An 11,479-nucleotide genomic window follows, 5' to 3' on the forward strand; every position below is an offset into this window, starting at 1 on the left:
ATCAAAAAGAAAACATTGAATGAAAAGAGTGCAAAAAGAAGAAAAAAATGTTTATATCTGCCCCTTATTTAAAAAAATATAAAATAACTAAACAGTCACTTAAATTAATCACTTTAATATCCACTATAAAACTAGGAATAAAAAGAAACATGTTTTGTTTTAGCAGAATTTAATTCTAACTTTAAAACTTATCCAACATTAATAAAACTTACCTCAAGTTGCCTTTTTGGACATGCATGAATATATTTGTACAAATTGTACTTGAGAGGAGATTATTACAGCCTTGTATAAAATCAATGATCATGATATCGGAACTGGATCGGTATCGGACGATATTCAGATTTAGTATCTAGATCGGATCAGAATTTATAAAAGTGGATCGGTGCATCCCTAGCTACTACCACACCAAATTTTAACTTAACGTCTTTCAAATTGAACTGAGTTATAGCTGTTACTGTGTTTCCTAAGTTCAGCTGGCTGCTTGTTGTTGTCTGACTCCACCTGTGAAACCTCCAGGTGCCTGCGTACGACACAACTGCCTGCTCAGCACTTCACTCTTTTAGAGGTGGAGATTTATTTAAGGGAAGACGCGGAAATGCTTCACTTGAAGAGGCAGATCGTGGCTGTTGTGTTTAAAATGAGTGTTTATGTAATTATTTTCAGTTTACATATCCAATGCAAGTTTTATTGTTCAAGGCAGCCATATTTGTTCATAACTTTTTATTAATAAGCCTGAGAGTTATTGGATCCAAGCTGGATCCTAGCAAACAGTTACCGGAAGCACCCAGTCAAAAGAACAAGAGTTCCCAGAATTTGTTCCGGCAGGATCCAGCTCAAATTAAGCCGCAGTTTTGATGTGACATTTGTGGGGGGACACATTAAGTTTCGGGACGCATTAAAGTGGAAGGAAGAGCAAGACCCCTTTCAGGTGGATAATAACAGGGGGCTATCTTCAGGCAGTCCCCAATTATAGATATACATTCAATGACTGTTTTCAGACAGTTTCACTAAAATCTGTCCAGTGGTTCATGAAATATTTTGCTAACATACAGACAAATGAACACGGACAGTGGTATAAACTTTATCACCCTTTTGCTGATCAGTAGCGAGGAGTGACTCCTGATTCTTTGCATTGGATGTCGTTTTTAAGCTCTTGTGCTCGACTGGAATTTAGCTGAGAGTCTTCCCAAGGCAGGGAGTGCTGACGCAGCCGAACATTATCGTTTGAGTTTTGATTGAAATGGTCAACGTCCTCAAACGTCAGAGAGCTTCTCTCTGCCTGGCTGTACGTACAGTCGTTACAGCAACACTTACACTGCAGCGTACAGGCCTCCCACAGCCGAGTGGATGAAGCCTCGGACCACAGTGTGCAGGATGAAGGACAGAATCTGTGGAGACATCGGAAAAACACGTTGGTTTTCTGTCGAGAGCCACTTCAAACACAACTAGCTCGTCTTTACCGACAACTGCCTTTTACCTTTGTCGAAAGAGTTTCAGAATCAAACTAGAGAAATGTCACTTTCTGCAAAAATGCAACGTGATGATGATTACAGCTGAAACTTGTTGAATAAGCTAAACTGTGTGTTAAAGCTAAAAGAAGCAAAACACTAGCTGAAAGCTAAATGTAGCAAAATGGTCCTTAAATGTAGCAAAAGGCTAGCTAAAACTGAAAATGTAGCCAAAAGCTAGTTAAATGCTAAAACAAACAGAATTGTATCTTAAAACTAAAAGTAGCATAAAAATACAAAAACAGAGCAAATATGCTAAAGCTCATTTTAAAGAGAGGAATTTTTTAAAGGAATTGAAGCAATCTCAATGTATGCCTTTGGAAAATATATTTAAATAGTTAAATATGTTGAAAAATATAGAAGTTACAAAAGTTATGACAGCTAAAGAAGCTGAATATTTTGAACAGCTAAAACAGAACAAGGGCTGCAGAAACAGATTGCAAAGAACGTAGAAAAGTAGAAAGAGGAAAACAATGGTGTGAATGCAGAAAGTTAACAGCAGTGCTGCTTCTGTCCAGCAGGTGAGAGTATAGGACAGAGAAATGCTGCTGGAACACTGTGTGCCTCTGCAGTGGAACACGTCCCCCTCAAAACTTCACTGCAGTTTAACAGCTGCAGAAATAGTTAAAAAAAAACACAACACAGACAAATGTTTGTCTTCCTGCTCACACACCTGAAGCTGCAGGTTGGGAATGACGCTAGTGACTCCGAAGCCAACCAGGAGCAGGTTGGTGAAGATGAAGGCTCTGGTGGCGTTCACTATCTTCTGGATCTTTTTGCTGGGGCGGCGGGGCTGACCGGGCTCCCTGAAGGGAGGAGAGGAAGAAAAACTCAGCATTCCTTGGAAAGAGTGCATATCACCCACCGGCATTCATGACGGAGTTTAAATTCAAAATGGCTGCCAAGGCCATTCAAGCAAAAAAATGCTTGTTAGTTCTCAGAGGATATGTTGAGCTACGACCACATGAACTTCAGCCCGTTGTCTGTCTTTTTGAGTACGTTATAGACATTTTGTGTTGGCAAAGGTCACTGAGCTGTTGCTGCCATAGAAGTGAGTTAACAACAGTGAATCAGCTGTAATGTCCATCCAGTGACTGCAGTAGATGTCTGTCCAGTGACTACAATAGATGTTTGTCCAGTGACTACAATAGATGTCCGTCCAGTGACTACACTAGATGTCAGTCCAGTGACTACAGTAGATGTCTGTCCAGTGACTACAGTAGATGTCTGTCCAGCGACTACAGTAGATGTTTGTCCAGTGACTACAGTAGATGTCTGTCCAGTGACTACAGTAGATGTCTGTCCAGTGACTACAGTAGATGTTTGTCCAGTGACTACAGTAGATGTTTGTCCAGTGACTACAGTAGATGTCTGTCCAGTGACTACAGTAGATGTCTGTTCAGTGACTACAGTAGATGTCTGTTCAGTGACTACAGTAGATGTCTGTCCAGTGACTACAGTAGATGTCCGTCCAGTGACTACAGTAGATGTCCATCCAGTGACTACAGTAGATGTCTGTCCAGTGACTACAGTAGATGTATCTTCAGTGACTACAGTAGATGTATCTTCAGTGACTACAGTAGATGTTTGTCCAGTGACTACAGTAGATGTCTGTCCAGTGACTACAGTAGATGTCTGTTCAGTGACTACAGTAGATGTTTGTCCAGTGACTACAGTAGATGTTTGTCCAGTGACTACAGTAGATGTCTGTTCAGTGACTACAGTAGATGTCCGTCCAGTGACTACAGTAGATGTCCGTCCAGTGACTACAGTAGATGTCTGTTCAGTGACTACAGTACATCCTGAGAGTTTAATTCAGTCATAGACACACGCAGACACCCACAGACATGGCAGCACGATGGCTCAGTGGTTAGCACTGTTGCCCCACAGCAAGAAGGTCCTGGGTTCAATCCTCAGTTGGACCTGGGGTCTTTCTGTGTGGAGTTTGCATATTCTTCTCATGATAGCATGGGTTTTCTCCAGGTACTCTATTTCCTCCCACAGACCAAAAACATGCATGTTAGGCTGATTGGTAACTCTAAATTGGCCCTAGGTTTGAGTGAGAGAGTGAATGGTTGTTTGTCTCTATGTGGCCCTGTGATGGACTGGATCCATCCAGGGTGTACCCCGCCCCTCGCACAGTGATTGCTGGACATGGGCACCAGCGACCCCCGTGACCCAAAATGGAATGGTAAAGATAATGGATGGATGGATGGCCACTGGCACAAACATCAAAGCCTCCCACCTTACATTTCCCTCTTTGTGAAAAGTGAAGCTGCTCATTCTTACCTTTTGACAGACTTGTCATTATCATCCTCGCAGTCTTTGAGCTTCCAGTCCATAACGTAGCCAATCACAGGAGAGGTGACCAGACACAAGAGCTGCAACACGCCAAAGATGGAGGTGTACACACTCACTGACAGACACACACACACACACCATTTATTATTAAACTTTGATGAAAACATCATAAGTACAATATCATGATATCATGTGACCACAACTTCATGATCTAGACAAGTGGCCCCCAAAGTTGGGTTCATGACTCCCACTAGAGTTGTGAAACACCACGTGAGACAACTTGATAATCTTTTTACATGATAGACAAAAGCAAATGTACCTTAAATGTTACAGAGAGATACAAATCATAATCATAGATAAGTACATTAAAAAGCATGATATTGACAAGGCTCTTTGCTTAATGGCTTTTAGTAACATTTGTATACTTCAACCAGCAATAGCTGTGGTCATAATATCTATGACTTTTATTTTGAAAGGTTTGGGAGCCACTGATCTAGACAGGACAGCTACAGAGGACAGACGGTGGAGGAGGGGATGAATGCAGATGGGTATTTGGTCACGGGTCTCTTACCCACTTCCATCTTCTCCACTGCAACAGCAGCATGAATGCAACAGGGACGTTAAAGAGGAGTTAAAGATAAAAACCAGACACAAGAACATCTGCTTTTAGGTGTGCAAAAAAGGGATAGTCTGGTCATTTTTGAAGTGATGCTCGGCCTAATAGTTATCATTTAGAGCCTTATCAGCTGTGACATCAGCCATGGATCACAGATCAGAGACACGGGCAGACGTCTGTCCAGGCTAGGTCCAAAGCTAGCCAAACAAGGGGCTGTTTGGTTTAAATTGATTTTTAGGCACATTGTTGCCAGATACGTTTATAAAAAAAAATTTTAATATGAAAAAAGTATCGTGATTGATGATAGGTGCTTGGTCAATGACATCACTGCAACTTTCACTAAAGTCACGATCACTAGTCCTAATCGTTCACATTCCAACATTTAGATGCTCTGACAGCATCATGAAGGAAGGCTGCCTCTTCTCCTGCTCACACTTGTAACCCTCCATAGCTGAGTCAACCTTTGCAAACACGAGGTGCTGAGTGACTGCAGCTGACCGGTACATTCATCCGCCTCAGCACCATCAGCAGATAAAGGTCTCCGCTGCGTGAACAGACATGTAGCACAGACATTGTTAGAAGAGACAACAGCTCAGCCTGGCTGAAGACGTTGGACCTTTTCTTCATACTCTGCTCTGAGGTCACAGGTGTTCTGGTGCTAACTTGATGACAGTTGGCAGAACATCACTTGTAAAAATGACGGGAACATCCGATGAATGCACAGCCTGCGAGCGACCACACACACCTGTGTTCAGGTGTTGGTCTGTGAGCGACTCCAGGATGGTGTTCATGGCTCCCATGTAAAAGATGAGGCGCAGCTGCGTGACGCACATGGTGATGAGGCTGAGCAGGAAGATGGGGCTGAAAACACTCTTCATGAAGGACTGATCTGCAGAGGAAACGAGACGAGTTACACGAGCTGGGGACTGATCTAATCCCTCTGGTGATAATCCTGAAGGAGCTCACATATGAAGAAGCATGAGTTTATTCTGCTGTTCGCCACACACAAACATGAGCTTCTTCATGAAGCCTTCACTCTGCTGTGGTCCATTTTTCTTCTGTACGTTATTTGGTGCGATCCTCGTCCCACAGTTTAGAAGCTATTTCTCAAAACGTTCAGCTCTTTCAGGACAATCCAGCTGTGACTTTTGGTATTAGTGCAACTTTAGCTTTTTAAAAATATTTAGCCTTTTCTGCCATTTTTTCTCATAGAAAATGAACTGAACTCATTTTACATCCTTCAGATCTTTAGACCTGTTTTCAACATTTTACTTCTCCTTTCACATTCTGTGCTGCTTCAGCTGCTTTCAGCTTCCTTGTGTCAATTTAAACTTTTTTCAGCTATTTTCAGCTATATTGTGCTCCTTTCTAATTCTTTCTGCTAACTACAACATTTTTGTGCTTCTTCTAACTTGTTTCTGCTCCTTTCAGCTCATTTCTGCAACTTTCAGCTTTCACTTCAATTTCAGCTACTATATGGCTGTTTTATGCTAACTTAAGATTTTTCAGCTAATTCCACTTTTTTTTAAGCTCATTTCAGCTCTTTCCACTTCCTTCTGGTAGTTTAAGCTTCTTTCTACCTTTTCAGCTACTTTCAGCTGTTTTTTTTGTTGTTGCTAATTTCAGCTTTTTTTTTTCAGCTAATTTTCTAATTTTTGTGCTCATTTCTGCTTATTTAAACCTATTCAGCAAATTTGTGTTCTTTCTTCTTTCTTTTGCTAATTTAGGCTTGTTCTTCCAGTTCAGGTACATTTCAGCATGTCTTTAGCTAATTTTAGCTGTTTTTCCTGAATAAACACTCGCACTGCATTTTTGCAGGAAATGTATTTTCTCTAGTTTTCTTTGACATCTGCTTTTGTAAATTATGGCTGCAGTTATCATCCATAGCCGAAAGAAGAACATAACGTTGTTCTTGTCCCTGTCGGAGTGTGTGTGTGTTTTTTTAAGCAAAATATCTCAAACAGTTAGATAGATTTTAATAAAACTTGCAGTGAGTAATCACAGTTTGAACATTCACGACTGATTAACGTTTGGAAGCATCCCAATTCAAGATGGCCACCAGAGCTAATTTACATTAGCCAACACAAACGTGTTCATACCAGTCAGTTTCACACACGCTGAGCTACAAACTGATGTGGTAACTGGGACTTTACAACGAGGACTCTCAGCGTGACATCTCGTGACGTTCCATGAAACTGAGCGAAAACTTAATTTCAAGGTTTGACCTGAGTGTTTACAACACCATCATTTCTCTACATGAGACGCTCGTCGTAAACACTCTGGCACGAAAGACAAGGACAGGAGTACCCTTTATTTCTAACACACACACACACACACACACACACACACACACACACACACACAGTGAGTCGACAGCTCAGTTTGGAAAACATTCCCAACTCGTGTTCATCTGAGCAGCAGCAGGTTGTATCTGCTCTACTTAAGATCTACTGAGCACATCAAAACAGCAACTGGCTGAAAAATCCATGGCCTGCTACATTTTTGAAAGAGTTAATGTTGAATACATGAGGCGGCCATCTTAATCTGGGTTAACTTCAGAAGTTAAGTGTGCTGGGTGCTTTTGAACGAGGAACATCCCAGAATAAGATTTCATGCCCATCCACTAAATAATCAAACATCTGAGTGCTATGATGTTCTTTTACAGAACCAGACATCCAAAGAGCACGCCAAGGGACAAGTGCCCATGCACCCTGCACGTCAGCGCACAGACTGATGATCGTGAGGACATGAGGTTTGATATCCCAGCTGCAGAGAATCAGCACGTGTTGCTACAGATGAGCTCAAACATGCCTGTCCCCTTGTCACTACTTGCACGGTGCATTATGTAATACTGCACCAGCAGTACCAAGTACTACAGCTACTAGAGGTGGAGCGTACAGCTCTTTGAAGAGAGCTGGAGCTTTAGGATCCACTTCTTTTCAAAGAGTGGTTCCATGCAGTATGGTCAGAGTTGTACATGTTTATATCCACCTGTACTGTCAAGCGTCGTATGACTCAGCCTACAAGCCTTTACCCTCCCTTCCTGACCAGATGTTCACCGATCACAACAGCTGTTGCACCCAGACCCTCTCCCTGCTCTTCATTCATCTCAGTGGAAAAGCAAGGCAGGAGCGAGTGCATCGATATGAAGCAGGAGGAATAACAAAGCAGCTCGCTCGCGTCGCTCATTTTAAAGAGCCGTTCAAAAGGTTCAGCTTGTTCGTGAACGTCCCAACAGCTCTGCTGCAGAGCACAGATTAATATCTAAATATCTCCTGTGCCCCCGGCTGCTACGAGAACATGTCTGAACCTGGGTGAAGACAAAGCAACCAGAGGATTCAAAGAACAGCTTTGAGTAAAGTCAAGCATTCATACAAGTAACGAACATAAAGCAGCAGATATGCCCATATGGTTAGGTACTGGAGCATCCCTGTAATGAAGGCTGCACAGATGGAGGGGGGGGGGGGGTGGTGCTGCTACAAGTAGGTGTCTATGTCAGGCCTAATTGTAGGAATTGTTTGGTTGCACACAGAAAACATCTTCTAGGCTGCTTTAGACATGGAGTTTTAGAAGTTTGAGTAAACCAAGAAGCATTTGGTTTCATGCACGATCTATTCCAGTGATGTGAGGTGAAGACCTCCAACTACTGTTACCAGTTCTACCACCAAGTATAATTCATGACTGCTACAAAGACAAAACTTAACTTTAAGGAAGTCTTTAGAATCTCGTCAGATCAGAACCAAAGCCTAAAACGTTCCCAAAGTGAGAGCCGGCAGGTTTGTATAGCCGTGTGTGATCCGGGCCTCTCTGAAGCTTTTGACAGTAAGACCATATCCAGCTGTTATAACACCGACCCTGGTCCATGTTCTGCACTTCAGACCCCAACACACACAAACGAGCAGAGATCTGAACCCAGAACAATGCTTCTCTACTACCTGCTGAGAGGCTTTTCCAAGAACACGGTCCGGAAGGATTCTACGGTCCGTTTGATATCGAAAAGAATGAGAGGGGGTAACCAGCCACCTGCTGGGAGGTTCTGACCCTGACGAGAAAAGCTGCAGGGGCAGCAGAAGCCTGGAAGTGAAGGGGCTGACCTCAGCGTGGCTGTGGGACGGAGGGACAGGGTCTTTCAGGGGACAGAACCTGACGACTGAACACAGATGTAGGCCAGGCCTCAGAGTCCAGGCTTTCTGCTTTCACTAGTCCAAGTTACGAGATTCTACTGACCTGCTGACAATGAACGCTACAACGTGACTTTTTATTCCCATTATATATATTTTTAATGTCTTTTTATTTCCATTATATATACATTTATTTTTAAAATGTGTTTTTTTATTTCCATCTTATATATTTATTTTGAATATTAATAAGGAAATGATGGTTTTGGTTTCTTTAGAGTCCCATGGTTGTCCCACTGGTTGTTGGGACTCCTAACATCCACAAAATGCTACATCCAAGTTTGAGCTCAAGATTAGCATACTGGCTAGCAAACCACCAGAAAACAATGCAGGCGCCAGTTACATGTTCAACCAGAAGATCTTTTTGCTGTGTTTAATCTGCTGGTCTTGGAAAACCGAACGTTCACCATGTTGTTAGCAGCTAGCTGCTAACTCTGCAGAGGTCTGCTTTAAGGAGTTAACTTACTATAGGAAAAGTAGTTTAACACAAAGGTTAATTAAATTACAAGAACACGTCCTATGGATCTACTGAGCAAAGAGCTTAACGAGCTTCAGCGTCGTTTGTAGCTCAAGGACCAGGAGATGTTCTCCAAGTGAAACTAAAGGTGTTGTGGATGAAAGTGATTCTGTAACACACGTCCAGTCTTTAGCTGTAGGTTAAACAAATCGTTTAGCTTGTACAGTATCTGGTTTGTATTTACAGGGTTTAAAACAATTCATCAGTTTGAGATGAAGACTTTAATTTCAAGCAGGGTCTACACAGACGTGCTCATTAACTTGAAGCAGGAAACAACAAACAAACATATTAAAGTTATGTTTTATACATGACCTGTAAAACCACGGATGAACGTACTTTATAAAGCTAGTGATCTTACACAGAATATTTGACTGACACAATCTTTTTACTTTATTAGTGAGAGTTTGAGGCCAGATTGTAAATGTGGACCTGGTTCAAGATCCACCAAACATTGTACTGAACTGAAGAACTCTGTCAAGAGACTGGTGTTTCCTTCTATTTCCCAGTGAGGACAGGTTTAAATGGGCTGGACTTACTCTCCTCGCTGCCGTTGCACTTCACCTCCAGGTCGACGGTGGACAGGCACAGCTTGCTGGCGTCCTGCTCTGCCAGGTCTTTGGTGGGCTGCTGCGGCTGCTTTATGACGTTGCCCACGCTGAGACGACGGCCAACCGTGGTCACCTGATGGTAAAACTGCTTCCCGGTGATCTTGTGGTCAAACCCCAGCCAGCTGAATTTGATCTTAACCCTGAGAGAGCAACGAAGGTGGAAGATAAGGAGAGCCAGCGGAGGAGATGTAAGAAACATGTCAGCAGAGACGCAGAGGAGGAAGGAAAAGCCCAGATGATTGAGAACAAAAGCAAACCATCCTCTGGTTTCAGGGTCTTTCCTCTCTAGGGCTCAAAGGGATTTGCTGTGAGATCCACCACCTGAAGTGTGCGTGTGCATGTCTGTGTGTGTGACGCTATGACTCCTGAAGACTTAAGGCTACCTGGGTTAAGACAGACCAGGTCTCTTGGACTTACGTGAAGTCCATGTCCTCTGGGCCTGGGAACGGCTCCAAAGGCCAGTTGATGAAGCAGTTGAGGAAGACGAGGCAGGCGCAGCTGGCCCAAACCAGCAGGATGGAGATGAAGGCAGCACCCAGATCATAGATGACCTGCAGGGAGCAGACGCAACACACACAGGTCAAGAACTGATCCTCTCACTGACTCCATGCTGCCTTTCTAGAGTCTTTGTGTCGCAGCAGCGCTCTGACGACTGGACAAACTGGACTTCACTATGGGAGGCTGTGGATGAGCGGTTAGATCAGCCGCCCTCCAATGGAAGAGGTGAGGGTTCGATTCCACCAGCAGTCACATGCTGAAGTGTCTCTGGACAAGACACTGAACCCCTCGTTGTCTCCGATGTGTGTCCCATCGGAGTTTGAATGTGTGTGGAGGTAAATGAGGACACAGCTCGTGTTGAGCATCTTGATAAGACAGTGTAGAAGTACAGTCCATTTACCATTAAAGGATGTAGGCGACTGATAAGAAGTTACCTTGATGCCGGGGAAAGTGACAGCAGAGGAAGCGTAAGATCCAATCATCAGGGCGATGAAGGTCGACCGCACGTCTCCAAACATGTTGGGAAGCTACGGAGAACCCAGACACAACTGATGAGCACATTTTACCACAAACATACGGACTGCGCTGCTGCATAAGTGTCTCAGTGTTCAGCCTTTTGAATCAGAAGCAACACTCGAAGGTCTGTCAGTCCTTGAAAGAACGCACAGCACCCGCCATCTTCATCACCAGACTTTTAAACGAAGATAATCTTCAGATGACAAATGATGGAGCTGCTTCAGTCCAACATTATTAATAACATAAAGCACAACTGCATACAATAACATCACATGATGTCACACTCAGAGGGCGTGTTATGAACAACTCTGTTACCACCAAAATCAAATTTTAGGCTAAAGACAATTATGTGCATTCTAATACAGATTAGCTGTGGCCGCCATCTTGAATAGAACTGACTGCAAAAAACACTCAGCTGTAAATGTGTTGTCTAGGGACGCACAATATTAGATTTTTGGCCGATATGTTAAAACTTATTTGATCAATAACCGATACCGATATTTTCCCCATAGACCCACTTACAGAGGCTACATAACTTTCTCTGCTGTGGAGTTAAAACACCACATTATCCTGCTCGCTCTTTGTCAGTTCGGCTGCTACCAAGTGCACATGACAAAAAGAGGCTGAAAATGATGCAACTCTTCAACTTGGATTATGTTTAATGTCAAATTAATTCATGACATTTACTCTCTAACACAATGACAACACTCAAACAGTGCACATTTGTACATTTTCAC

General features: G+C 43.0%; 1 protein-coding gene across 1 annotated transcript in view; it reads right to left on the bottom strand.

Moving 5' to 3' along the window:
• Window positions 1-11,479, bottom strand: part of LOC119411074 (large neutral amino acids transporter small subunit 4) — a 30,491-nt gene that overhangs the window by 1,803 nt on the left and 17,209 nt on the right. Inside the window, exons 5-11 of the mRNA XM_037677997.1 lie at window positions 10,661-10,753; window positions 10,146-10,279; window positions 9,657-9,868; window positions 5,171-5,314; window positions 3,798-3,924; window positions 2,182-2,314; window positions 1,315-1,388 (exon numbers count right to left, since the gene is read on the bottom strand). Of these exons, the coding sequence (XP_037533925.1) occupies window positions 1,315-1,388; window positions 2,182-2,314; window positions 3,798-3,924; window positions 5,171-5,314; window positions 9,657-9,868; window positions 10,146-10,279; window positions 10,661-10,753 (917 nt within the window). The remainder of the gene's footprint in view (window positions 1-1,314; window positions 1,389-2,181; window positions 2,315-3,797; window positions 3,925-5,170; window positions 5,315-9,656; window positions 9,869-10,145; window positions 10,280-10,660; window positions 10,754-11,479) is intronic.

Source organism: Nematolebias whitei, chromosome 6, assembly GCF_014905685.2.
Source record: "Nematolebias whitei isolate Nwh7 chromosome 6, NemWhi1, whole genome shotgun sequence".
In the NCBI taxonomy this organism is placed as follows: Eukaryota; Metazoa; Chordata; class Actinopteri; order Cyprinodontiformes; family Rivulidae; genus Nematolebias; species Nematolebias whitei.